The 26,992-nt window shown below is 52.9% G+C and overlaps 1 protein-coding gene and 1 long non-coding RNA gene across 3 annotated transcripts in view; one reads left to right on the top strand and one right to left on the bottom strand.

Moving 5' to 3' along the window:
• Nucleotides 1-3,043: 3,043 nt before the first annotated feature.
• On the bottom strand, nt 3,044-5,829 carry LOC103161918. Its single transcript, XR_003482077.2, has 3 exons — nt 5,631-5,829; nt 4,772-4,868; nt 3,044-3,272 (listed from the first exon to the last, which is right to left on the bottom strand). It is a non-coding gene; the product is annotated as an uncharacterized LOC103161918 (long non-coding RNA).
• A 206-nt stretch (nt 5,830-6,035) lies between these two features.
• The window catches only part of Iffo2 (intermediate filament family orphan 2), a 45,426-nt gene continuing 24,469 nt past the window's right edge, over nt 6,036-26,992 (top strand). Inside the window, exon 1 of one of the 2 annotated variants that reach the window (XM_027399867.2) lies at nt 6,036-6,977. In XM_027399867.2, coding sequence (XP_027255668.1) covers nt 6,328-6,977 — 650 coding nt within the window. In that variant the 5' untranslated portion in view covers nt 6,036-6,327. The remainder of the gene's footprint in view (nt 6,978-26,992) is intronic. The other variant, XM_027399866.2, reaches the window with a different exon arrangement.

The raw sequence follows: 26,992 nt of genomic DNA, 5'->3' as shown, positions 1-26,992 counted from the left end.
ATACTTCTGGGTAGAGTCAAAATAAGAAGCAAAAAGGACTCCCAGAGAACGAAGTCAGGAGCTGCCCAGCCAGAAAGGCTGGGGACTGATTTCTGGAGGAGGGGGCCACATGTGCAAAGGCCCTGTGGCAGGAGTACATGATGGTGTTGCTTCTGGACTCTGGATTCATTGATGGCACCACTATGACTTGCTTTTTTGCTTTTCGTTTTTTTGAGACAGGGTTTCTCTGTGTAGCCCTGGCTGTCCTGGAACTTGCTCTGTAGTCCAGGCTGGCCTCGAACTCGGAGATCTGCCTGCTTCTGTCTCCCGAGTGCTGGGATTAAAGCTGGCTCATCCCTTGCTATTTGCCTCTTCCTCCTCATTTGAAGGTTTCTGGGAACATAACTTATTCCTTCACTCCCCTTTAAGATGCCAGGGGAGAGGCTATTGAGATCGCTTCACCAGTAACGGTACCTGCCACCCAAACTAAAGACCTGAGTTCCATCGCAGGATCAACCCTGTAGGAGAGAATCGACTCTCATCATTGTCCTCTGACCTACACAAGCATGCAGGGGCACATGTACCCACGCTCCCAGCCCCTATACACATTAAATAAAAACGGAAAACAGGAAACATAAGGTGTTATGGGAGGGGATATAGACAGAGCAGGAGGGGCTTGACAGGGAGGTGGGAGAGCCAGGCTGTGCACTGAGTCCTTGGCTGAGTCCTTTCCTCCCATGAGCCTCTGCTTCTCCATCTGTAGGAAGAGTATTTGATAGATGGTGTTTACATGAGAGGTGGGGGTGGGGAAAGCAGACACCTGTCCTGTTTGGGGAGCGAGTGTACACCTGTATGAAGCAGCATTCACCACAAGAGTGTGGCCATGTTAAGGACACCAATGCTCCAGACCCGTGGGAGCAGCAAGGCCATCCTCCGGCTCACAGTTGACCTTTATCTAAAACTAGTATGACAGAAAGTAAGACAGTATCTACCACTGCCTCCTCAGGATGACCGCATCCTGAGACTGCTCTCGACAGAGACCCCCACTGACATTAACTAATACCTCCCACCCCTGGCATCGCTACATAACAAACACACTGAATTTCCCACAGCCTGATCCGAGCTGTCCTATGTGTATGTCTGTCATTTCTTCATTCCTATCATCTGAGTGAGGTCAGTCTGTGGGACACAGGGACAGAAGCCGATTGCAAGGCCCTGTGGTTCTCTGTGGAGTGATCCAGGTTGACCTTTGGTAGGCCTTGCACAGAGTTCATCACCACCCAGGACAGGGTAGGGACAATGCTGGCTTATGACAGTTAGCATGTCACAGCAATCTTGTAAACCACCACCACCCCATTACACAGAGGGGAAACTGAGGCGCAGGGAGGTTGAATAACTTGCCCAAGATCACACAATTAGTCATCTGTGGGACGGGGCCGAGACTGGGTCCCCTGTTGCCAACAACACTACATAGACAATGCTACCCAGGCTAGCATCCTCCATTGGGAAGGGGCCTGAAGCCACCCGGGACTCCCTCAAGACTGCTGACCAAGATGAGCACTGTTAGGACAGCCAGCAGGACACTCTGGCGCCCTGAATTTAGTGAGATCCACACCCAGAATAATTGTGGAGCCAACAGACAGCTGAAGCCGTGTGTAGCCTGGAGGTCCCAGTAAAGATGAGGTTCTGCAACGTGCCGCTGAGCCCAAGTGAGCTCTGCTCACCATTTCTGCCAAGATTTTTTTTTGGTGGGGGGGGCGGGCTGCTGCTGTTGCCATTATTGTTTCTTTGGGGGAGGAGCCATGGGACATCTCAAGAATGAAGCCTGGGCACATCTGGCACTGTGAGGACTCACGGTCACTCCCTCCCTTTGGTGCCATGATGGTTTACTGCACTCTTTGATTTCACTGGAGAAGAACCTGATTGGAATGTTCTAGAAACTGAAGCTTGGAGGGATGCGGGCAGCGAAAGGGGAACCCCTTCTCTTGCCTGGCAGCAGGTTGAACTTAGGCACTGGACAGGGTGCTGGGTAGAGTTGTAGGAGATGCTTCCCAGTGCTTGATGGGCACTGAGAACTTTCTGTTTGCTTGAGCAAAGCAACCCCAAATGAGTGAAGAATGATGCTAATACTGGCAGTCACTGCTGACAGGGATGGCCAGGAACCATGGCTTAAGAAACATCCAGCTCCATCTGGGCTAGAGGGCGGGGCAACTGATCTAGGGTTTGGGCACTGAATGTCTACATCAAGGGAAACCCCCAAGTTCCGGGCAAATCGGATGGCTGTTGGTCCCTTAGTTCGTGGGCTACTTGGTATTTCTCCCTCTCACCTTTGGCACAAAGAGCAGGACACATGGCTTACTGCTGGTATCACTCTGTGTCGAATAAGCGGCTTCCTAGCTCTCTTGTTTATAGGTACCACAACTGTACAGCTCGGTTGGAGCCCTTCAATCTCAAGTACCGTTTCTGTGGTCCTCTTCAGATCCGGCCCGTGTTCAGCCATCTCCTCCTCCACACCCTGCCATTGACTCGGGAGGGTCTAGTGTCCCCAGCAGCTCCCCCTCCAGCACCCTTCTCAGCTTCTACTGCAGGGCGGTATCTAAGCAGGAGTCCATCCAGGGTCATGGGATGATTGAGCCCCTCAGTGCTCAGGACAGGGCTGTCCCTCCCCAGGAGGTCTTTATACCTAACTGGGGCAACTTGGCAGGACAGAGCTTTTCTGGAAAAGCCTGTATGGAGCTTCTTCAGAGGTATGGCTCCTTAACCCTTTCTGTGCCATGGGCTTCTCAGACATCTAATGAAGCCTGCAGACCCAGATAGGAATAATTTGTAAGAATGTATTATGAAGCTGGGCGTTGGTGGCACACGCCTTTAATCCCAGCACTCGGGAGGCAGAGGCAGGTGGATCTCTGTGAGTTCGAGGCCAGCTTGGTCTCCAGAGCCAGTGCCAGGATAGGCTCCAAAGCTACAGAGAAACCCTGTCTCGAAAAACAAACAAAAAGAATGTATTATGAGGGCACACATGGTGGTCTTTAATCCCAGAATTCCATATGCAGAGCAGGTGGGTCTCTGGGAGTTCAAGACCAGCCTGGGCTACATAGAGAGACCCTGTTGTCTCAACAAACAAACAAACAAAAAATCAATGCATTGTGATGTAGCTGTCAGAAGAGTGCTTTCCTAGCCTGCACAAGGCATTGATGCATAAACGCTGTGTGATGTCCTAGAGTCTCAGCACTTGGGAGGTGGGCACAGGAAGATCAGGATGCAAGTCCAGCCTGGGCTACTTGATACTCTGTCTTAAAAATGAACAAACAAAAACCATATCATTTTTTTTTGCATTCTGACAAAATTCATGCAATGGAAAGAGTTTTAAAAATGCAAATCACTGAAGTATTCAAAAAGCAAATTCACATCATGATATTTTTTATTTCTTTTCTTTTTAAAATTTATTTTTCTATGCACTGGTGTTTTGCCTTGCACGTCTGTATGAGGCTGTTGGATGCTGGAGTTATAGACTGTTGTGAGGTACCATGTTGTACTGGGAATTGAACCTGGATCCTCTGGAAGAGTAGTCAGTGCTATTAACTGCTGAGCCACATCTCCAGCCCCTATATATTTATTTCTTTATTAGCACATTAAATAATGGAATGGGGCTTGAGAGATGGCTCAGTGGGTAAAGCCCTGCTGAACAAGTGTGAGGTCCTGAGTTCAGATCCCCGGGACTCACATAAGACTGGATGCAGTGGCAAGCAGCATCTGTAATCCCAGTTCTCCTACAATGAGACAGGAGGAGACAGGAGAGCCCCAGAACCTCCAGGGCGAGCTAGCCTGGCACACAGAGTGAGTGTCTGACAAGAGATACTGTCTCAAGTAAGGTGGAGGTGAGGACCAACATCTGAAGTTGTGAAGTTGTGGTAGGTGTATGCTTGTACACTATACAACACAACACACACACACACACACACACACACACACACACACACACACACGCGCGCGCGCGCGCGCGCGCGCGCATGCACGTGCACAAGCACACACACACATGACTTGGTAAAAATGAGATTTAGGGCTCAAGATGTGGCTTGCTTAGCAATTGGGATGCTCTGATCTCTATCCCAAATGCTACAAAAAAAAACGAGCAAACATATATAGCAGTAAGCCCAATACGGCTTTCAGAATGCTGGCAGCTTAGGTCTCAGGATATTTACAGCACCTATCATACGGGCATATCTGATTTCTATGGGTGATAGGATGGTGAGGGCTTCATTCAGAATCAAAGGGAGTGCTGAGTAGTTTTCAAAAGACCAGTGGCCATAAAAGTGGAACTTGGTCCATCCCAGTGTCACAGCCCCCTCAGAATTCTTTTCTCAGTCCACATGGGAGCCCAAGAGTCCCCACTTCTAGGCAAAGGGTCCTTGATTCTTTGGGGTGGATAAGGGAAGCATTAAAGGCCATGAGATCTAAGAGTTCAGAACAGTGGCCAGGTAGGGTTGGGTTCAGAGGAGAAAGACTGCCAGAAGGGAATGTCAGAGCTCAGAGATGAGTCCATTTGCCATGGAGCATGGAGCTGGGAAGTGAGGGAAGACAACATGACCAAACCTGAAACACAGCAGTAGCATCTGAGGCATAGCACCAGCCCAGAGCAAGCTACTGTCTTCTCTGTCCCCAAGGCACTGTCCCCATAAGACAGGGTACCTGCTCACAAGCTTACACAAACAAGACAAATGCACAAGTTAGTAACAAGACAGAAGGGCAATGAAAAGCAGAAAAGATGTGGCTGAAAGAATCTGCAACATACCACATATCTGGTTAAGGGCTGACGGTGTGAGCCACAGGCATTCAAGGGTGGTGTCCCTCCGCTGTGAAGTTTGTGGTAACCATCAAAGGCCAGCAACCTGGAAGGCAGGTTAGAGCATGCTTTGAGATGCTGGTGACTGCTCAGGTCTCAGTGACCTCTGTAAAGTGAGGATAATACTTAAGTAGTCACCTACTGTATGCTAACGCTTGCAATGGGTGCAGGAAGTGTTTGGAGATTGCAGGAGACACTGACTTTAGGGTGGTAGGTGTGAATACATCTGAATGAGTGAATGAATGAATAAATGGATGAATGAATGAACAGATGGATAGGTATGTTCTCTAAATAGGTGTTTCTCCACACTGCAGCAGGCAGCTGGGAGAAATGATGGATAGACCCTCAGCTCTGGGCTCAGCTACATCATGGCAGCCTGTGAGAATGTGGTGGTGGGAGGTGGCTAGTCAGGGCTGAGGGCAGGGGGCAGGCAGGCTGGGATGGTCATTGCTTGCTCTTCCCTGGCCTACTTCGCGTCCCTGAATCTCGGTTTGCTAGTAGACCAGCGGACGACCTAAGCCACCGGAGGCCGGAGTAAGGGAATTGTCAAGCATGTATCTTCGCACGCTATGGTTGATGCCGGACCTTTGCAGGCCACACTCACCCGCATGCGTGAGAATCTGGGGCAGGGGAATTTGGGGCACGGAGGGAGGGACGGCGGGAGGAAGTGGCAGACTCGGTGGGAGAGGGCTCCCCAGAAGGGGAAGTGAGCGGATCCAGACCGCTAGCCTCTTTAATTAAGAGGCTGCAGCTCCCGGCTCTGCCGCGCTCCCCGCTGCAGTTTCGTATGCAGACTGCGTTAGATTACCTGAACCCCACTAGGCCTGCAGCGCCGCACGCCGGCGAGGGCTTTCCGGGTCGTTGCTGGGCGGAGCCTGAGCTGCAGCAGCCGAAAGGCTCCTCGCAGACAAGTGGCGCAGCTTGTGGGTGGGCGGAGTCCGAGGGCCTGTGGGCGTGGCCAGGGCTGCAGGGCCTGAGCGCCGAGTCTCAGCGGGTGAAATCGCTGCATTGGGTGGACGGGGCGTGGCCTATGCCCGCAGAGGGCGGTCCAGACAGGGGGGCTTGGCCTTCGCCTATAGAGGGAGGGTCGGGAGGGGCGTGGCCTTTGCCTGCGGAGGTCGGCCAGGCAGGGGGTGTGGTCTGTGTCTGCAGAGGGCGGGCTCTGAGGGGCGTGGTTTGTGCCTGCAGAGGGCGGGGCCCGACGCAGAGGGGGCAGCCCCGGCCGAGAGTCCTCTGCGCGCCGCTACTGCGGCCGGTCCATAGCAGCTGTGACAGTCGCGGCGCAGGCACGGAGCCCCTCGTCAACCCCACGCAGCCACAGCGACCTCCGGCTCGTCCCGCTCTCTCTTCCGGCGCTGCGGAGCTGCATCTGGCGTGCACTTGGCACCACCCCGTCCGCGCTGGAGCCCGCGCCCGCCCTGGCCCGGCCACGCCGGGAGCCCGGCCCCGAGCTGGAACCCCATCTGGAGCCGCGGGCCCGGGGCCCTGAGCCGCGCAGCCGGCGCATGGTCAACTCGCTGCTGTTCGGGGAGATGGCCTTGGCTTTCGGCTGCCCGCCGGGGGGCGGCGGCTGCGCAGGCGGTGGCGGTGGCGGTGGCGCCGGGCCGGGGCCCTCGCCCGTAACGGCGGCACTGCGGGACGATCTGGGCTCCAATATCCACCTCCTCAAGGGGCTCAACGTGCGCTTCCGCTGCTTCTTGGCCAAGGTGCATGAGCTGGAGCGGCGCAACCGGCTTCTGGAGAAGCAGCTGGAGCAGCAGCAGAGCGAACGCGAGCGGCGACTGCGCTACAAGACCTTCTCCCGGGAGCAGGCCGTGCAGACCGGGCCCGAACTGCTGCGGCCGCCGGCTGCGGGCGGCGGGCAGGCCCTCGGCGCGGCCATCGGCGTCAACGCCAACGCGATGGCCCTGGGCGGCCTGCCTCCCGGCGGCGGCTCGCATCCGCAGCACTACGGCCGCTTGCCCGGGACCATCTGGAGCTACACGCAGGTGCGGCGCACGGGCGGCGGCGGCGTGGAGACAGTGCAGGGCCCCGGCGTGTCGTGGGTACACCCGGACGGCGTGGGCGTGCAGATTGACACCATCACGCCAGAGATCCGCGCACTCTACAACGTGCTGGCCAAGGTGAAGCGCGAGCGTGACGAGTACAAACGGAGGTGAGTGGGTGCGCGCCCCTCCTCCGCCGCTCTCGGGTGGGCCGCGGGGCCTGACAGGTGGGCTGCGAGCTGCCGGGAGGACTCGGTCATCTGAATCCGCGAGCGCAGGGCTCGCGCGGATTACCTGGGCGCCGACCCCCGGGGGCCAAGCACATTGTTTCCCAGGGACGTAATAACCAGCGGACTTGTGGTGATCTCATTCTGTCCACATGACAATGCGGTGTGAGGCAGCCTCGTCCCCATATTGCAGATAAGGAAACTGAGGAGAGGTGCTAAGTGACTTGCCCAAGGCGACTTGGCTAATCTGTGGTGAAAGTCAAGATTTGATCCATTGATGGGAGTCCTGGCTGGTGTGTCTCCCAGGCTTGGTATTTCTCCAGAGATGTTAGTGGTAGATTCCCTTCCCACAGCAGGTGTAAAGAAAAACTCTCAACTAGTACATTGTCATTTTTTTTTTTTGTCCTTGAATTTAATGAGCTCAAGTGAGAAGATGGATGTATCTGTCCCTAGGGTCCCAAAGTTGGCTGTCTTGTTCCAGGTCTGTAAGGCCCAGATCCCTGAGCTGCAGAATCAGAACCAGCCACCAGCCTTTAAGAAAAAAGTCATCCTTTCTTCCTGTTCTCCCAAGTCTCAAGGTTTATTGAGGTCCCCCAGGGGAGAGACACCCATGGGTTAGAATATTGATTGGGTGGACCCAGATGATGGGTCCAGCTGGAGGTCAGAGGCAGGCTGCTTGCAAGATGGCCAGTATGCTCCTTGAAGTCCAGATTCCCTTTCTGCAATACTGGCACTGCTTTCTGCCTGCAGCCTGGCCAACAATACTGTCTGCTCAGCTTTCTGACACAGGGAGGGAGAGAGAGAGAAAGAGAGAGGGTCTGTGTGTGTAGGTCTCAGGTCTGCATGGGGGAGGGGCCCTCTGGTCTTCAGCTCCTATCTCGGGCCTGTGTAACTCTGCTTTTGTTGTCCTGACTCTTAAGGGAGTGGGGCCATTACTTCTGTTCCTACAGTCTCCCTGGAAGCTGGGCCCACTTTCTTACCCTCTGCTGAGGTCTACTGACCGGGACTAGCTCCCATCACCTGCAGGATAGATTGCTTGCTCCTCAGTGACATGGGAATAGAAAACCCCAGCCAGTGCTCCAGGGTAGAGTGGATGAGGCTCCTGTTGGAAGGTGTAAAATAATCAAGTAGGTGTTATTACTTGTGATAAGCAGGGTGTAGAGACTCCTGGAGTCCCAGTTGCCTGCGCAGGGCCTGGCTTGCTGGGGGATGCTTTACACTCTGGCCTTGGGAATGTCCTGTGCCCCTTATAGTGAGGCCACCCTCTGCCCTTTGTGGTCATCCCCATCAGGGCCGACTAGGGAAAGAGACTCTTGTCTTGGATGGTGAAACTGAGGAGGAGGGTTGGGCTGGCCCTCCTGTCCGACACCCTTGGACGTGTAGTCATGACACAGGCTTGTGCTGTATTTGTTTAGTTGTGTGTGTGCTTTTTGGCTCTGGCTACTAAGGTGATGGAAAGACTGCCCAGGCTTAGAGGAGAAGGGTGGCATTGAGCAATGAGCTGTTCAGGTTGCACCCAGGGTGTGGGGTGTGATGTCAGCATCTGGCACTGTCCTGGAATGAGCCAGCCCTACTGAGACAGGTGGGGTGTGGGCACCTCTCTTCCCGCCTTTCTGGGAGGCTTGTGTACACCTTTCTTTTCTTCATTGTCTTATGAATTGGAAAGACCTATCTTCTCCGAAGTTGATTCACAGCTTTGGATTTTTCCAAAGTAAGTATTCTGCCTGGCTCAGGCCTCAGTTTACCTACCTGTAAAGCAAGGTGATTGGACAATTGCTGTGCTCCTTGAAGCCCAGGGCTTCCCTTGGTGATACTTTGGGGAAAGCTCCTTTAGTTAATAAACATACAGCAAGGGCCTGAGAGATGGCTTCAGCAGGTAAAGGTGCTTGCTGCTGAGCCTGACAACTGTAGTTATATCCCTGAGACCCACATGGTGGCCAGGGAGAATCTACTGCAAGTTGTTCTCTGCTCTCCACACATTTGCAATGACATGTATGCACATACAACACACAGCATATACACATAAATAAACGTAATTAAAATCTAAATCTAGCTGGGCTGTAGACTCAGGAGACAGAGGCAGGCAGATCTCTGTGAGTTTGAGGCCAGCCTGGTCTACAGAGTGAGTTCCAGGACAGCCAGGGCTACACACAGAGAAACCTATCTCAAAAAACCAAAGGGGGCTGGGGAAGCCAAAGCCAAATACATCAAAATGTTAGCACAGTCATGAAAGTGCTCTTGCTTTCACATTGATGTCAATATACCTGGTTCCACTAGTGTGAGAATTTTTAAAGAATATTTATGTATTATGTGTATGGGTGTCTTGCCTGCATATATATACAGGCATCCCATGCATGTCTGGTGCCGGTGAGAAGAAGAATGACTCCCTGGAAGTGGAGTCACAGGCAGTTGTGAGCTGCCATGTGGGTGCTGGGAACTGAATCCATGTCCTCTAAAGAGCAGTAAGTGCTCCCAACCACTGAGCCATCTCTCCAGCCCAGCATGCTCACTTTTTAATAGTTGGCTTCAAATTAAAGCCTCTTTCTTTGGAGAGACTCTATCGCCTGCTTACACAGTTTCAGATTCTTTTGACTTTCTGCAATAGCTGCTGCCCATCAGTTGCATCCAATGAACCTAGAACAGGTAACTTATGTATTGAACTCTACACTATGAATATATACAAAAATTCTGTTTTTACTTACTGCATATTGCAGTTTCTGCTAAGCGTTTTCCTTCTGGAGGAAGGCAGGAAGACAGTTAACTTCAAAAAAGGAAAAAAAGGTCTTGGGAGGTAGAGGCAGGCGGATCTCTAAGAGTTTGAGGCTAGCCTGGTCTATAGAGAGAGTTCCAGGACAGCCGGGATTACACAGAAAAACCCTGTCTCGAAAAACCAAAAGCCAAACCCCCCAAAACCTCTAGGCTACATGCCTGAAAGGGGGTGCCTTGGCTTGTCAGTAGACGAGTATGTGATTGTGCTGGGGTTGAAACTCCAGAGTGCAGGGGAAATTGGGTTCCAGTAAGTGAATATATCTGAGCTGCCAGCCTACCTCTGGTACTTTGACTATTAAGAGGTCACAGTCCAGGAGATGAGACCAAGGTGTTTGCCTGTCTGGTCTGTAGACTGCCAAAAGCATCATAGCTTCATGGGGTGTCTATTGTAGACCCCCAGCGCATTGGAGAAGGAAGGGCTCCAGGGTTCTCTGGCATCGATCCAGAGGATCTCAGAACCTCCCACTCGGGACATTAAATGGTAAGCTGGAAGTATGGCCAGTTTGTTAAGCTGCAGCCCTTTGTGGTCCCATCTCGTGATTGGTTTCTCTCCACGTGCACCTCTATTTCCCTTCTTTTGCTAAGATGGAATTGGTCCATCTTAAAGCCAGTTTAAGTACAGCAATGACTTTTTTTTTTTTAAAGCAAATTTAGAGCAGTGGAACCATCACCCGGGTCTAGTTTTAGAAGCTGGAGTCCACTCCCACCCCACCCAAATTTCTTTCTATTTGCAAACAGCTCTCCTTTGGAGCAGTCAGCAACCTGACCGGTGTCTCTGCCTATATGCTTTTTCTGGATAACTCAGAAATGAGATACCATGTTATGTAGTCTTCTAAATCCGACTTCTTCCACATAGATGGTGTTTTAGGAGTTCTTCGTGTTGTGCTTGTATGTATCTGTAGAATATCCCTTATCGTTGCTAAATCACATGTGCAGATGGGTAGACCCTGTTCCTCCGTTCCTTCACCTTACATAGTCCTGTGTTCTAAGCTTTAAGTGCCGAGTGCTGTGGCTGACATGGTCTACCATCAGCAATACCTATGGCTCTGCCCCACCCACCATTTTGGTTTCCCTTTGGTCCAACCTGCTCTTTACTGTGTAGGAAGTGTGGTCACCGAGACTGTATAGAAGGCAAAGTTGTGAAGCGTTGATCTGGAAACCAAAACAAACACTTCTTTCTGTCACCACCCAGTGCCACCAAGATCTCTTGTTCTGAGTTTGCAAGTTGGGGGCTTTCCCCAGGAGAATCCTGTCAAATTATCTGAACTTTAAGTACATGCATATTTCGAATTGGCCTCCAAGAGACTCGGACTCCCTTGGGTGATCCCTGGATCTGGGTCGTGGCTGATCTTTTTGCCTTCTCAGGTGCCTTTGGGTTTGTTGTGCCTCCTATGTTCTGGGCATCTTGTTTCCTGTCTCTTTGGGTGACCCTGCTTTGGTTGACCATGGTCCATACAGTGGCATGCTTCCATGATGTCCCCTCTCGTTTACTGGAGAAGGAGGCTGGGTTACTTTGTGGTTGGCAAGCAGAAGTTTTGTGTAGGTCCCACTGGCTGCATCAGGGAAGTTGTCACTTCTGTTCCAGGAAGTAACACTGACTGGTAGAGGCAGCCCAGCTGTGTGACTTTCTAGTGTCCCAGGTCCAAAGTCCTTGTAGCCCCGTAGGCTCAGTGTGACTAAGGGTTGATTGTCTTTCTTCCCTCACTGTGGGTAGACAGGCAGGGTTTATGTACTTCTGGCTGGCTTTGCTCTTGGTGCCTGGGGTGAGTGGAGAGCTTTTAGAGGGTCTGAGGGACCCGTGTTGTCTTTCATCTTGGTGGATTTCAAGTGGGTGCTTCAGGTCCCTGGAGCCCATAGTAAGGTACCTTATGGGTGGTTCTGGGGACAGTGGGAGGCTGAGCCCCTGGAATTGGACACATGCCAACCCACAGGCTCCTTTTCCATGATTCTAAAGAATAGTCTGTATGGAAACGGGCTTGCTATTAACAAAAGAAAAAGAAATCACCAATTCAACTGTGTATTTTCATTTCTGAGGTTGGGAAGCTGAGGTCCAGGGAGGCATGCCATCCATGGTGGCTTTGGGCAGCTTTTCTGTCACTTACTCTTTCATCCTCACTCTGCTGTGATGCCCATGTCTGCCTCCAGCAGGGGCTTCTCAGAGGCTTCCTTGCCACCCTCTCATGTGGCTGTATTCAGAGTCTTTTTAACAAGCTCCTTCCTAGGAAAAGAGGGACTTTTGTCACAGCTATTTCTGACTGTGAGACAAAGTGGCTGGGCTGTTAGCTAGAATGGAGGGCTCCAAAAAGGGATGTCAAGTGAGCAGCTGGAGTGTCCCTGCCTTTCCCAGCACACCCCAGGGAGGCCCTCCAGCAGGTGGACACTGGCCCCTGAATGCCCCAAGACCCAAAGACTGCCTCAGAAGATTGTCCCCAGCCACTGACACTTTTTTAATTTCAGAAGCTCCCAACAATAAAGTTTTTTAATTTTGATTTCTGAGGGAGGCTTCCTGGGATGGTGGGAAAGGGTTTGAATCCTGATTCTGCCACTCTGTATGACCATAGGCAGGTCTCAGCCTCTCTGAGCTTGCCCCTCTATACCGGGGGATGCTGGGAAGGAGTAACTTAGTTCTGCAAAGGCCTTCATGGCTTGGGAAGCTCTGAGGATGTCCTTCGGTGGAGCCCACAAAGTCTGTTTCCTTAATTTATGGGGCCTTCTGGGCACAGCCCTGGGCTGCCCAACAAATCCATTTCAGGACACATTGCCTCTCTCTGTGTCCCATGGAAGGCGCCAGAGATGGTGCTGGGGGTGGAGAGAAGCCAGCGCCTCTTTGTCCTGCCGAAGGGCAGTCTAGCCATTCTCAGTAGTGATTTGTGCCTCCGGAACTCCCGACACCCCCACCAGCCCTTTGTCTTAAAGGAACCCACACCCACACCCCCCTACTAGGACCTCAGTTCACTGGAGAACCAGGTTACTAAGTCTCTTGGCCAGCTAGGCATCTCCCTGGGGACAGATTTGGGAAGGACTCTCAGAGCCTTGAGCCAGAGGGAGGGGAGGGAGGAAGGTCCCAGAAAAGAAGGGAAACCAGGGGACAGCTGACTCTGAAGATTCCTTCCTTCCCAGAGGAATGCAGGCGAGGCTCTCTCGGCCCCACCGGATGCATGCCTCCCCACCCCCACCCCCAGCTGCTGTGTGCAGTCAGATGCACATGTGCACAAATGCACTCACACACCCATGCAAGCACCTGGTTTCTGGCTTTGGGTTTCCCGCTTGAGTTTCGACATGTGTCCCGTCACGTTGCTGTAGAAGGACACGGAAGGGTAGAGCAGAATCTAGCAGAATTGTGCATGCGTCCTTTGCTGCAACCAGACTCTGGCTTCCAGCAGAACTGATCTGAACCCCGCTAGGTATCAGATCCTGGAGGGTGGGACTTTGGCGTCAAGAAGATGGAACCAGGCTGGCACTCTGTGTAGTTCCGAGTCACAGATGAATGGAGGCTTGAGCAGGACAGCCCTCTGTCCCCCTGTGCTCAGGAGTGAAGGTGTGAGCCCACAGTGTTCCCGAAACCTCAGTTCCTCCCACCCGGTAACCCCCACATTCTGAACCCTAATTGCTCAGGATGTGTCTGCTCCCCAATGCGCTGGAGCTCTGCTGCTCCCAGCTTTCTTCTGGTGTTCGCAGAGCTCAACCAGGCCTGCCAGAGTCCACACTGAGTAAATATTTGTGCAGCCTGGGAGGACTGCAAGTCTGGCTGCTGTATGCTACTAGGCTTCTAGGAGACAAGGAGGTCAGATGAGGCAGACTCGGCATCTAGGGGGTCTGGCGTGCTGGGAAGAAGGGTCAGCATCTGGAGTCAGAAGACCCGGCTTCAATCTCAGCCCAGCGACTCTGTGAGCTGGCGACTCCGTGAGCTGGCATGATGCCCAGACCTAGAACAATAGTGAAAAGCTGTGCGAGCCTGGGTCTCTTCCGATCTCAGTTTCCCTATCATTACCACGGGAAGGCTGCTCATTGTGGTGCCACACATCTGTCATCCAAAGGCTAGGGAGGCTGGGGCAGAAGGGTCTCCATGTGTTTGAGGCCAGCCTTGCCTACATAGTGGGTTCCAGAACAGCCAGGACTACAATGTAAGCTTGTTTTAAAAAAACCAAACCAAACCATAATCAATCAGTTGGATAAACTGGGGAAGCTAAGCTCTGTGCCCAGGATGTGGGAGAAGCCAGTGGGCTCCCATGGCCTACATGAGGCCAAGAGCTATGTGGGAAGAGTTTGCAGGGTGGTGTGGGAGCTGGGCAGGCTCTGTGCAGCAGAGGCTGAGCACTGAGTATCTACTTGGGGACCAGACAAGAGGTCAGGGGTTGTGCACACTCTGGGTACACCATCCTTGGAAGTTCAAGGAAGGTCTGGGGCCAGATGGCAGGCTGGCTGGTGAACAATGGTTAGCCATGTCAGGGAACACCCTCCCCCATCCACATCAGGGGACTGGTGCTTGCTACATGGACCTCTGTGGTTGTGGTTGCTCACAGTTCCTGGTCAAGGAGCTGTCACTGAGCATGAAGCCAGCAAAAGCACCTGGTCCTCTGGAGGGTTGTAGCCTGGTTGAGCCTCCTCGATGGTAGTATGGGCTGCCAGAGCCCTGTGGAGTATAGTCCTTGCACAGACTGCCTAGGGGTGGTGGGGGCTTCACCTTGCCCACCTGGGAGTGGAGGAGGTGGGCTTGCCCAGGTCTGTGAGCGCGTTTCTCCTGACACTCCTGGAGGGTCTGGATTTGATGAGGGTCATTTTCTCTCTTACACCCCAGTCTGTCTCCCTATTTGTACTTGGGAGGTTGAGACGGGAGAGTTGCTGAGAGTTTGAGGCCAGTTTGGGCTACACGGTTCATTAAGTGAGTTCATGGCCAGCTTAGGATTCATGGTGCAACTCTGTCTCAAAAGGAAGAGGGCCTGGCCAGATGACTTGCCTAGGTGCAAGAGCCCCCCCCCCCCAGGTCTCCTAGAAGCTCCAATAGTCCCTTGCTTCTGCTCTGCTGTGAACTCAGGCCATACCACCTGGAAGTTGACAAAGGTTGCCCCAGGTGAGAGGCAGGAGCTGCCCTGGAGCAAGGTCTTCTCCAGTGCCTGTCACAATATTGCCATGGCTGGTGGCAGAACAGAAGGCGGAGACTGGGCTGTGAAGTCTTCCCGCTGTCACTTTACAGCAGTGATTTCTTAGGTAGCAAATTAGTCACTAGCAGCAGCAGGCAGTTGAGACTCTGAGCCACCCTACAGGCCATCCAGCCCCCTGCTCTTCAGAGAGGACCTTACTTGGGGGGAGGGGAGGAGCTACCAATGCTTGTGGCTGGATGAGCAGGGCTGTCTCTCTGGGTTGTCCATAAGATGCTTGCTCAGTGCTCTTACCACAGAGACATACAGAAGTGCACACCTGCTCATGGATCCCTGAAATGTCTCAACCCCTTGCAGCAGTTTAGCAGAAGGCACAGGGTTGAAGTCAGGCGGACTGTGTATCCCAGGCTCTCAGTGAATGCTGTACCTGTTGTCCCTAGTTCCAAGGTGTCCCTAGGACAATGACTTGAAGGTCTTATCTGTTCACAATAAGCAGAAAGGAACAGGAACATTTTGGGAACAGCACAAAATGGGGACCCCCTAACATTTTGTTTCTGGTCAGCACTGTGAACTTTCCCCGGGCATCAGGAACTGGTCTCTGTCTTCTCTTGTCCCTTGCTAGGGACCATGAACCCGCTGAATGTGATTGTCTGAGAAGTGAGTGTCTGTCATCCTCATGGCAGCCACTGAGCACATGCCACCATGCGTTACCTGAGAAACAGGGAACAGACAGCCTCTGCTTCAGAAGCTCGGAGTCTGGGGTAGACAGATGTGTTGTGGCGTGTGCCAAGTGCCTGTCAAACAATGCCTATGCACAGGAGCCCCATAAATATTTTAGTCAATTTCATAAGCAAATGTTTATACAGCATCCACGTGTTACCAGGCTCCATTCAGAGAGGGTCATCCAACCCGGGGAGGTGGGTACCATCCTCAAGCCCATTTTAGAGATGCTGAAACCAAGCCATTGAGGGAACTGGGCTGGGTGAAATTTAACCCTCCAGATTCAGCCTTTATCCTACACTGTGCTCATTGAAGGGAGCCCACAGCAAAGAGCTCTCCTGTTCCAACCCTCAGCTTTCCCTTCTGTGAAAGGGGTGAGCAATCATCTGATCTCAGGAGGCTGCAGTGATGCTGGGGAAGTGCCTTGTGAAAGTGCTGGATCTCACACAGGGCCTCCTCTAGTGCCACGCGGGATACCCCAAGCTCCGTGACACACTGCTCTTGCCCTTGTTTTCATACCTCCCCTGGACCCTGACACCAGCTGGCAGTGTGTTGGGTGAAAAGCTGCCGAGGAGGCTGCTTGGAGCAGAGCGCTAGCAGAACCCTCTGGGGAATGAGAGCCTGCTGGTGCTCGCACTGCCTATCAGCTGTGAGACCTTGGTAGATAGAGCCTTTGCCACTCAGAGTCTCCTTTTCTTTACCTGGGAAATGTGGCTGGTCATAAACACTGGGCGGGCTGCACAAGGAGTCATGATGATTGCACTCAAGCCCTCAGGTGCTCACAGCTGCTCTGGATCCTCAGTCGAGGTTAGCACTGGAGAGATGAACAAGGTGGGCCTGGAGTGACCCTGTGCATTGTCCCTCCGAGTGGCTCTGACTGGCAGGACTGAACCACCTGAGAGAGAGGTGTGTCTCTGTGTGCCTGCTGTGTGTGCTCTGACTTTAGATGTGCAGGTTTGCCCAGCCCCTGCCCTGCCCATCTGTCGCTTGGCGGGAAGGGCCTCCTGCAGTGGAGACACGTTGCCTTCTGCCCTTCTAGCTGCTCATTTTTATTATTCAGATTATTGAAGGCACTTCTATTGGCTGCCTTGCGGAAGAAGAAAGATCTGCTGGTCTGAGTGGACCTTGTGAAATCCCCTGGCATTCAGGCTCCTCTCTGAGCAGGGACAACACAGCTTCCCAGGGCCTACTGGGAACCCCCTTTCTGCGCTGGCCCACAGTGATACTGGGCCAAAGGCCATCCTGTCAGAGTGAGGGCAAAGTGGAAGTTTTGCAAAGTCAGGAAAGTCCTGGATTCTGACTTGGGCACTGGTGAAGCCTTGGGGTGCCCCCAGGCCCAGGATCTCAGGAACCCCCCAGCACAGTGTAGAGTCAGTCGAGGAAGGCTGTCTGGAGGAGGCAGCACTTGGGTTACATTTTGAAGGGGCAGGGTGAGAAGCTGCAGAGGAAGAGGACTCTAACTGAGGAGAGCAGCAAGTGCTGAGGCCTGGAAGGGAGGCAGCCGCCAGGGCCACAAGCTGGGGCTGCTTCTTGGTCTAGTCTTAAAATCTCTTCTTGGTTTCAGTCCCTCTCGTGGTCTTCTGTGCTCTTAGACCCCAAGTCCCTGTTCTCATCTTCTTGACTGCTCCTGGTTCTTGATTCCTCATGGCTCGTGTTCCTGCCTCTGTCTGAGGCATCACTGGGTGAGGGCGGGGCTTTTGTTCTGTACTTCTTAACTGGATGCCAGGCTTGGTGGGTAGCTTTTGCTGCTGAGGCTTTGGGAAGGAGTGTGTGTGTGTGTGTGTGTGTGTGTGTGTGTGCGCGCGCGCGCGTGCGCGCGCGCCTGCACATGTGTCGCTCAAGCGTGTGTCCAGAGCCCCTGTGTATACCCTGAGCCCTCAAGGTCAGCCCCTCCCCCTGGACTCTTGTGCAATAGGCTGCAGTGTTGATGTAGTGTTAGGGTAAAAGACATTGCCCGTCAGATCTTAGAGGCCATTGCTGGCCTTGGGGCCTGAGCTCACATGCAGTGGGAGTAGACACCACTTTACCTCTTACAATGCTTGTTGTCTATTCCCACAGTCCACACTGCTCCACACACTCTTCATGGTCTTGTTACTCACCTCTTCCTTCCAGCCAAATCCCCAGACAGGTGCCTGCTGTCTCCCTGTTGTTTTTTTTTTTTTTAAGTTGGAGTCTCATGTAGCCCATGTGGTGCCTGCTGTCTCCCTGTTTTGTTTTTTAAGTTGGAGTCTCATGTAGCCCGTGTGGTGTCAACTCTATGTAGCTGATGATGACCAACCTGGAACTGCTGATCCTGCTGCCACCTCTCGGGGCCTGGGAAAATAGTCATACACCATCACTCCTGGTTTGGGGATATATGGTGCTGGGGATCGAACCCACGGCCTCGTGCATGTTGGGTAAATACTTTACCAACTTAGCTACATCCCTAGTGGGCAGGGGTGCCTGCTGTCTTTTAAGAAAGATCAGAGAATTGTCTTTCAGTGTTTCCTTTTTGCCCCACTCGTGTCCCTATGGAACAGCTACTTTGAGGTCACATGGTGGGCGTGGCTGGACCTAGGGCTCCAGTGAAGCTATTTGATTTAATGACCCCTGGGGGCAGCTAATGTAAGGCTTGAAGGTGAAGTTTGGAAAATACCGGGCAGGTGGAGGCAGTGAGGGGGTATTTACTGATAAGTGTGGGGGGTCAAGGATGGTACGGTACGAGGAGGGGTGAAGTGGCCTCCCTGGGCCCTTGAGCAGATGTCTAGGTTGATGGTACTGCTGGTGGGACTTGCTCTCTGAACCTGCAGAGCAGACACCCACAGGGCTCATGTGCTTACAACCGAAGGCACTGAGTAGACTCAGCCTCACTTGGGGGTCTTGGGGTATTGACTGATCCCCCATCCTCATCTGCCACATGCATAGTTTTCCTGTGACTCCATTTCCTCATGACTCAAGTGGGGAGGACAGATCCACAGGGCACCGGGCCTGAGTGCTGGGCCTTTCACCTTTCCTCTAAGGTAGGCACCAGAATTGTAGGTTTGGATCTTGGTAGAACTTCCTAACCTTACAGAATCATGTCTTCAGAGCCCCCCTCTTTCTGCCTGAGGGTGGGTGCCTGATGGGAGGTGCATTTGCTATTTGTAGACTCTTCCTGTGAGTATCTTACTGTTCTTGGCAGTGGGGCTACACCTGTCTTAAAGACAACTTACCCAGACTTAACCTGACTGGGACAGCAGAGTTCTGAGTTCTGCAGGCTGTGACCAGCAGAGGCCACATTCACCTAGTGCCAAGTTCAAGGACTTGCATGTAGTTCCTTCCTGAGCCTTAAGGCATGATTAAACTGTGGGGACTTCGAGCACTGCTCTGCTCTGTCTTCTTTGGGGGGGGGAGGGGTCACCACTGGCCTGTGAGTTAGCCTTTCATGCAGGGTGGGAGCCCCAACTCAGGTTCAGGCTACTGGGGTTCACCTCACTGCCCTCCCCCCACCCCGGAAGCCTCTGACTTTCTGTCTGGGGACGTGGGAATGACCCCTTAGACATAGGTTGTCACAGGGTTCTGGGGCAGAGTGTGTGCCACATACGAAGTAGTGCTGGCCCTTAGCAAGACTCTGTCCTTGGCCCTCCCCAGCCCCCGCACAGTGGGAACTTGTCTATTTCCTCCTGCTCCCAAGGCAAGCTAGCCTTTTGTGTTCTGATATTTCCTCTCCTTAGTACCTTGGCCCTCGAAGAGGCCATGTCCTCCCTCTTCTCTGTCCGCAGGGTGACCTGGAGAGGGCATGGCTTGGCACTCAGGGCACAGGATGTGGCTGCCAGGTGGCAGGAATGGGGGAGTGTCTTTGTCCCTGCCTCCCCAGGGATCTTGGAAAGTCATGGCCCCTTCTCTGTGTGGCTCTGTGGACTGAGGGCTGGCTGTGAGGGGAGGCGAGCTGTTTACCCAGGGGACTCTCTATCAGGCTGAGAAATGGGCTCACGTTCCTTGCCCTCTCCTTGGGGTTGAGGGGCAGGAGTCTGATTACAGGGTTTCATCTGGGCTCTTGGGGAACAGGCAGGTGGCCTTCTGGGACCTCAGGGAAGGCCTTTCCCAGGCCTTGGCAAAGGGGTGACATTGAAGACTGGCTTGGTGTTGTTTTCCAGCACTGACGTCAGGGCTGTGGTTTAGAGTTTCCTCCCAGACAAAGGGTGCTTTGTAGCTCTGGGTGAACTGAGCCTAGGAATCTCACTCCAGGTGAGGCCAGGTGGAGGAGAAGCAGGGCTGGGCAGAGAAGCCCTCAGAGGCCTGCCTGTCCTCAGATTTATCACTCCGTTGTGTTCGATTCCCAGGAGCGGCCATGTGCCCCTTCAGATGCACTCTCTTTACCAGCATCATGCTCCCCGAGGTAGTTGGGCTCTTGCCCATTTCACAGATGGAAAAACTGAGTCTTGAAAATGAAACAACTGTGTCCTTGTCTTAGCCAGAGGATAGCAGAGCTGGCAGTGGGCACGTGGGCTTGAGTAGCTTTAGCTTCAAGGATTACCTCAGGTTCAACTCCCATCAAGCCATATCTCTCCTCCTGCGTTGGCAGTATGTTTCAAAAGGCAGGGACCCCAGGGTGCACTCAGCTTTCAGCAGGCACAAGATCTGACTCCTCTTTTGAGAAGCTGAATTGGAGTGTACGTGGCGTGGGTTTGTCTGTGTGTCTGTGTGTGTGTGTGTGGGGGGGGTGTATTCACATGTGTGTACATGTTAGAGAAGGGAATCGGTTATCAGAGGGTCTGTAGTCACTGGAAATGATTCCAGAGAGGCCTTGGGGACAGGTGTAAGTAGTCATCCCACAGGACACCCAGGACCTTCTGTTCCTCGCTTTTCAGGATCTACTCATCCACCCATCTTTCCATCTTCCCGTTCATCCATCCATCTCTCCTACCACCCACTATTCATCTATCTGTTCATCCATCCGTCCATCCATCTCTCCATTTACCCATCTGTCCACCTCCCTCCCTCCCTTCCTCTGGACTCCTGTGTTGTTCTTCAGCTTGAGCTTTGAGGACAACTCTATGTATACTGGGGGCCCTTCCACCGTCTGTCAAATCAGAGCAAGAAGAAACCTTGTAGGTTATTGAATTCCCCATCTCCCCCTTTTCCCAGGGAGGGGGCAGCGACTATCCAGCCTGCCCAGTAAGTTCATGGCAGAGCCAGCATTCCAGCCAGCCCTGTGTCTCCCTTTCTGCTGGCGTGACAGGCAGCTGTCACCCCTTAGCTGGCAGCTGTCTTAACCTGCCCCTTTCCCCTCCACAGCTTTGATGTTTGGCCTGTTTTGAGACACATCTAGAGATACCAGAATACAGCCCTGGCTGGAGCCCAGGTTAGCTTACCAGATCCAAGATGCCTTCCTCAGCCTGCACAGCCAGTTAGGGGAGCTCCATCTTTTCCTTGGTGGAGCAATTTGGAGGTCCAGAGGTCATTTGATCCTTTTACCCAGAGGCTAGAAACACTGACAATCCTGCCCAGAGTTCACACTCAAAAACGGATGGACTGCCTGCCCCTACTGGTGTCTTCCAGCAGCACTGGTCTCTAGACTAGTCCTGAATGCTTCATTCCTTTTGTTTGGTCAGTTGAGCATCACAGCAGCTCCTGCCCGTCTCATCTCCCCTCTTCCCTCCTGTATCCTTTGCTGTTGTCCTGAGGCTCTTGCCTTGACTCAGACACAAGTTAGGTCATGTTCAGTAGGAGGATGGGCTTCAGGATTCTACTGGGTCCTGGGAGGGAGACATACCCCTTCCTCTGGACTCAAGAATGCCTTTGAGCTAGAGCTGGCATGTCTGCCTAGCCCAGTCCCACCCTTCTTCACATGGAAACTGAGGCCCAGAGAGGTTGAGCCATGTAGCTATGGCTGCTCAGCCAACACAGCAGAGTTGGGTGCCTGCGTTCACCGGTGGCCATGTTTCTGTTTGGACAGAGCCCTGGCTTCCCAGGCTCTGGGTGGGTGGAGGCTGGGGGATGGGGTGGGCCGTTCTGGACTGGTATCTCAGAAGAGAAGAGGCCAGCGCCTTGTAGCTCTATAGGTGCCTCCACAGATCCCTGATGATCCAGGGCTACCCTCACCTCCTATGTGTGTCGAGAGACTCTCGCTGGACCCCAGGGAGGCCCCTCAGATTCCCACCCCAGGTGGGTGGCCAGAAGGCCTGAGAGTGTACCGGTGAGTAAGGTCAGGGGATGTGCCCTTGTGTCTGGGCAGGAAGGGGTTAAGCAGTTCCGCCTTCTAGGTCTAGGTTCCCAGCTGGTGTCCTGGCCCCTCAGGCCAGTCAGGCCATCTGGCAGACAGATGCCATACTGTGTCCCATCTGTCCCAAGGCAAAGTCACCAGGAGAAGACCCGCCTGCTGCCTTTGTGAACCAATGGGCAAGACTTCTCACTGTCTGTTCCCGAGAGTCTAGGCCACTTGGGAAGGACTCATAGCCAGCAGCCTGGACTCTGGCCATTCTCCCCGATGCCTGGGTTAACTGCTGTATGGTGTCCCCAAAGTGACAGAGTCTGAGCTTCCCGTAAAGATGAGCCCAGAGAGGTGCAGGGTCAGGCCATGGCCACACGGTGAGTCAGTATAGGCAAGGTGGGGCTTGCACCCCTGCTAGGTTGCTGTTCATAAGCATATTCACATAGCAAACATCCATTGAGGACCTACTATGTGCCTGGTAACTGGAATTCAGTACAGTGCCCCATCCCGGTGTCAGGAAGCAGGAACTATGAGAGCAAAAGCCCCAAGGAAGGAACAGCTCATTGCACCCTGGCACACACCCAGGGCCTGGACACTGTGACAGTTCTCCCAGAAGCCATTAGCTGTCCTTGGCCACAGTGTTGTTACCCCCATTTTACAGTTATGGAAACTGAGGCTCAGAAAGATGAATTCACTTTTGCTAGATCACTGGCTGGGGATTGACTGAGTTGGGTCATCCTTGTTGGTTTGTCTGATGCCAAAGCATGTGGTGTAGAGGCAGGAGACAAATATACACGGTCTCATCCCTGTCACAACACAGAATCCTCGTTTTTCTGTATTGGAATGTCTCCCTTTAGATATTTGCTGAATCCAAACTGGGGGTCATGAAGCTAGAGGAGCTGTTCTCAGAGCAAGTCTTAAGTGGAGATAGCTCAGTCAATGAAGTACTTGGCTTGTGAGTATAGGGACATGAGTTCAAACCCCAGAACCCACATAAAAACAATGAACATTGTTTGTTTGCATGTGCTTGTAATCTTAGAGCTATGGAGGAGGGGACAAGGTGGTACTTGGTGCTTGCTGGCCAGATAGCCTACTCTAAATGTCCCACTCTGGATTCAGCAAGAGAGGCTGTCTCCACGCAGTGCCACACAGGCCTGGCAGTCCAGAGTGGCACCCTTAGCACTCTGTATTTGAAATTTTAGTTAGTGAGCAACCTGATGCTGGTTTCTGATCTTGGGGAAACTGAGGCACACATTCGTCCTCTGGTAAATCACCTGGCCCAAGAAAACTGGTCCAGGCTTTGGGATCAGAGAGACCCAGGTCTGGATCCAGCCTTATCTCTGTCACAGGGAAGTCTGCCTGACTCAGGCATGTGCCTTGGAGCCACTGGGAGTCCAGTCCTGGCTCTTGCATTTCCCAGCTCTGTGACGTGACCTTGGCAGTTGCTTTACTTCCTGACCTTCATCTTATTTAGTAATTCTACCTCACAAAGTACCTGTGAGGCCTCAGTGAGTTGCTAGTGCCTCGTGCATGCTCACAAGTCTTGATGTGAACTAGTGTGATTGTGTGACTCCCTGAGCCTTAGTTTCCCCACCAGCCAAATGTAGATAAGGATATTGGAGACTCCAGAAAGATATTGTCCCAGGGACCACGACACTGTGGAAGACTCTCAGGGAATCTTTAACTCCAATTCTTTCCCTCTGTCCTCAGGGGACTGACTGCGGCGGAAGAGACCTGGGTCTCATAGACAGGTAGCAGCGACTCTGTGTGTATCGGTTTGGAGTGCCCATTACCTACCTCTGTCTTCCCCCTGGCTCACACCGAATTGAGTGCCAGGGATGCCATGGCAACCCAAGTTTGCTACTAGGAAACAAGTCTCCCCTGTTAAGTGCTGTTGAGTCACTCAACCCCTCTCCCTGTTTGGGCTAACCCGGTCTAATTACCCGTCCCAACACAGCCTGGAGCCTGCCTCTTCCCAGCCAATTAGGGCGATGACGGGAAGGCACACGCAGACACTCCCTGCTGCAATCCCTCTGCGGTTGCATCAACCCCATGGGTAATTGGTGGGTCCCTCTCACTCTTCCGCCTTCCTCCTGGAGAGGGCTCAGAAATGTCTTTCCCTTGTCAGAGGCATGGCCCGAAGCACACCTAGCCTGGCATGGCCTCCCGACTTCTGAGCTTCTCTTCAAAGAATGGCCCTCTGACACTGTGGCATCCTGTATTCGGGGCTTTTGTCTGACCGTCCTAGAGAGCCACTTTGTGCTTGGCCATTCTCATTTAATCCAGGTGGGGTCTCTCCCACTTCACAGATGAGGAGACTGAGGCCTGGGCAGGTGACCTGAGACTGCAGAGCCTGGTGCGAGCCTCAGACAATGATAAACTCGGGGTCTGAGGCAGTGCTCACCCCTGCCCCACACTCACCTGTTGCTGCTCAGCCACTGGCAATCAACAGTGGAGAGGCCCAAGGTGCATATTAGCCTTCCAGAATAGCCTGGGGAGGTGCTTTTCTCAAGGCTGTAAACATCCCTGGGTGGGGCCCTCACCCTGCTGGGCATAGGCCCCCTCCACACAGAACCATGGATGTGTGAGGCTTTTACTTCATAATGTGTGCTCAGAACCTCTGCTGGCTTCTGATACTGGGGACAGAGTGGGAGAAAGTCACTGAGGGCTTGACCAGGCCCAGGTATGTGAGTTACTGTCCTGCAGATGGATAGTTGTGGTTCCAGTGCTGGTTAGGCTCAGGCTTCAAGGTAGACAGGAGAGAGTGGTGGAGCTGCCCTGAACTGTGGAGATTAGAGCAATGGATGGGAGGTCACGCCCCAGGCCACGGGCAATCACCTCTCAGAAATAGGTCTGGAGGCCATAACTCATAGACCCTTTTTATCCGGTGACCACTTATGTGACTGCTGTTTGCTGGGCCCTGGGCTGGACACTGAGTTGTAGCTGTGACCTTTAGATAGGCCTGACAGTGTCAATGCTGAGTTATCTGAGACATGCAGGTAACAGAAATCCTCTGACCCCTGTGACTCAAAACCATGTCAGGAAGGGGGCTTGACCCTGTCCTAGGAGGAAGAGGACACTTCCTAGAGGAGGTGGTATATAGGCTGAGTTCTGAGTTGGTATTAAAGAGAGAGAGAGATAACGTGTGTGTGTGTGTGTGTGTGTGTGTGTGTGTGTGTGTGTGTGTGTGTGTGTGTAATCTTCTAGACAGAAACCAACTCATGTAAAGGTCAGAGGTGAGTGGGGTCAGGGATGATAGGACAGCGGGAGGTGGGGACAGGACTGGGATCTCACTTTTTCTCAGCTCCCTGGGCAACTGGGAGCCTATGGTGTGGAGTGTGATGCCATGTGACCTCACTCAGCTTCTGTGATTCACGAGCAGGTAACCTTGTCACACACAGCACTTTGGAGGGTTACAAAGGCCTTTTCTGGGTCTGCCCTCAGCCATAGCAGTTACTGCTTAGCTAACGGGGCCAGTGCATGAATGTGAGTGTGCAGCCATGTTCTGTACAGTGTGTCCTTGATCACTAGGACACAGGAGTGGCATTGGAGGACCCTTAGTGCATGGTGCCGCATCGCATCCACCATCCAATCTGGTGGAGTCGTGGGGCCTGTTAGCAGACACTTTCAGGAAGGAGGACTTGGGTTGAATGTTTTTTGTTTGCCCACCCCCATGATTTTTTTTCTGTCCATGCCAAGTCATTGTAAAACACTCCTGCAGTTTCCAACAATGGGGGGAAATGAACAGGTAGTTTTGTTTTCTTAAAGTTAAAGTGGTTCTAACTAATATATGTGACATCATTCAAAAGCAGAACTATTCAGAGGTCTGTTTTCGCTGCTAAAACACCCGAGACCAGGTAACTTAAGGAGTTTGGTTTAGCTCACAGTTTTGGAGACTGGAAGACACAGCGTGGTGCTGGCTGTGTCATGCTGGAGGGCTTCATGGAGGGGCTTGTGTTGACAGGGAATGATTGCCTGGAGAGACAGGAGGCCAGGGAGCTGGGAAGAGCCAGGCTGGTCCTTCTATAACAACTTCTTGAGAGAAGCAACCCAGGCCCCATGAGAACCTTAATCCCTTTCCAGGGAGACCTGGAAATAGGAATCAAGTGACCTGGAATATTGAGGTTTGAGTCCCTCACTGTCCCCTGCTGGTCTCTTCAGACAGTGGAAATAGCAGTCGTCTAAGTTGTTGACTTAGGGAGAAGTGAGTTCATGAGCAAAGAGTAGTCCCTGGCTAAAGAGCCCTTGTTCAAGTCAGTGACCTTGACTCTGTGTGCACACCTGGGTATCTACCCGGGGTACCTCGACCCTTGAACTTTTTCTGAGCAGTGTGCTAAGACATAAGGGTAGGAGTTTGTGGAGCCCGGAGCACCAGTCTTATCAAGACTGAAGAGTTGCATAGCCCTGGGATTAACTTCTGGCTAGTGCTTTGGTCTGAGCCTCAGTGTTCTCATTTGTAACATGGGGCTTGTGATGCCTGGCTCAGGTGTGGGGAGGTGTGAGGTGATGGAAGACTCACTTATTTAAGCCTTGTGTGGCCCACACAAGGCTTTCCCCACCTTGTGGAAGTGTGGTGTCTGACCACAGAGGTGGACAAGTAGAATGTATGAGGCTCTGACTGCCAAGGCTAAGTCAGGGCTCAGGAGTGAAAACTTCAGGATGGACATAGAGGCAGCATATTCTGGGGAAGGCAAGGAGGGCTCCCTGGAGGAGGTGATGCAAGTATCCTAGCCCTGGAGAGGGTTGGAAGTGATACCCCAGAAGCATCACAGTGGCCTGCAACTTGGGACCCGGGTTCCTCTCTAGGGGACACTCCTGGAGTCCTTTTCCTTTACAGAATTGGGCAGCATGTGCTCAGGTGTGGGTTCTGGTCAGAGGTGCTTGGAAGATTTCCTTAGCACTGACCGCCCAGCATTGGCTGCCTGGCATTGGCCACCCAGAGTTGACATCCTGACATCGGCTGCCTGGCATTGGCTGCCCAGCTGCCACTCAGGATTGTGGGATTGTGAGTATCCTGTAGCTGCCACCTTGTTGTTTTGTTGTTTTACTAATGGGTCCCAGGTGTCCCTGATAGACAGGGACACTGGACAACAGGGGCAGTGGCTTGAAAAACAGTCAGAACCTTGACTTGTCACGGAGGCAGGTGACCATGTTCCTCTGGGGTCCACTTTGCCTGCTGGCCCAAGAGGATACTTATT

Source organism: Cricetulus griseus, chromosome 2 (assembly GCF_003668045.3).
Source record: "Cricetulus griseus strain 17A/GY chromosome 2, alternate assembly CriGri-PICRH-1.0, whole genome shotgun sequence".
NCBI lineage: Eukaryota > Metazoa > Chordata > Mammalia > Rodentia > Cricetidae > Cricetulus > Cricetulus griseus.
This window is presented reverse-complemented; position numbering and strand designations above follow the sequence as displayed.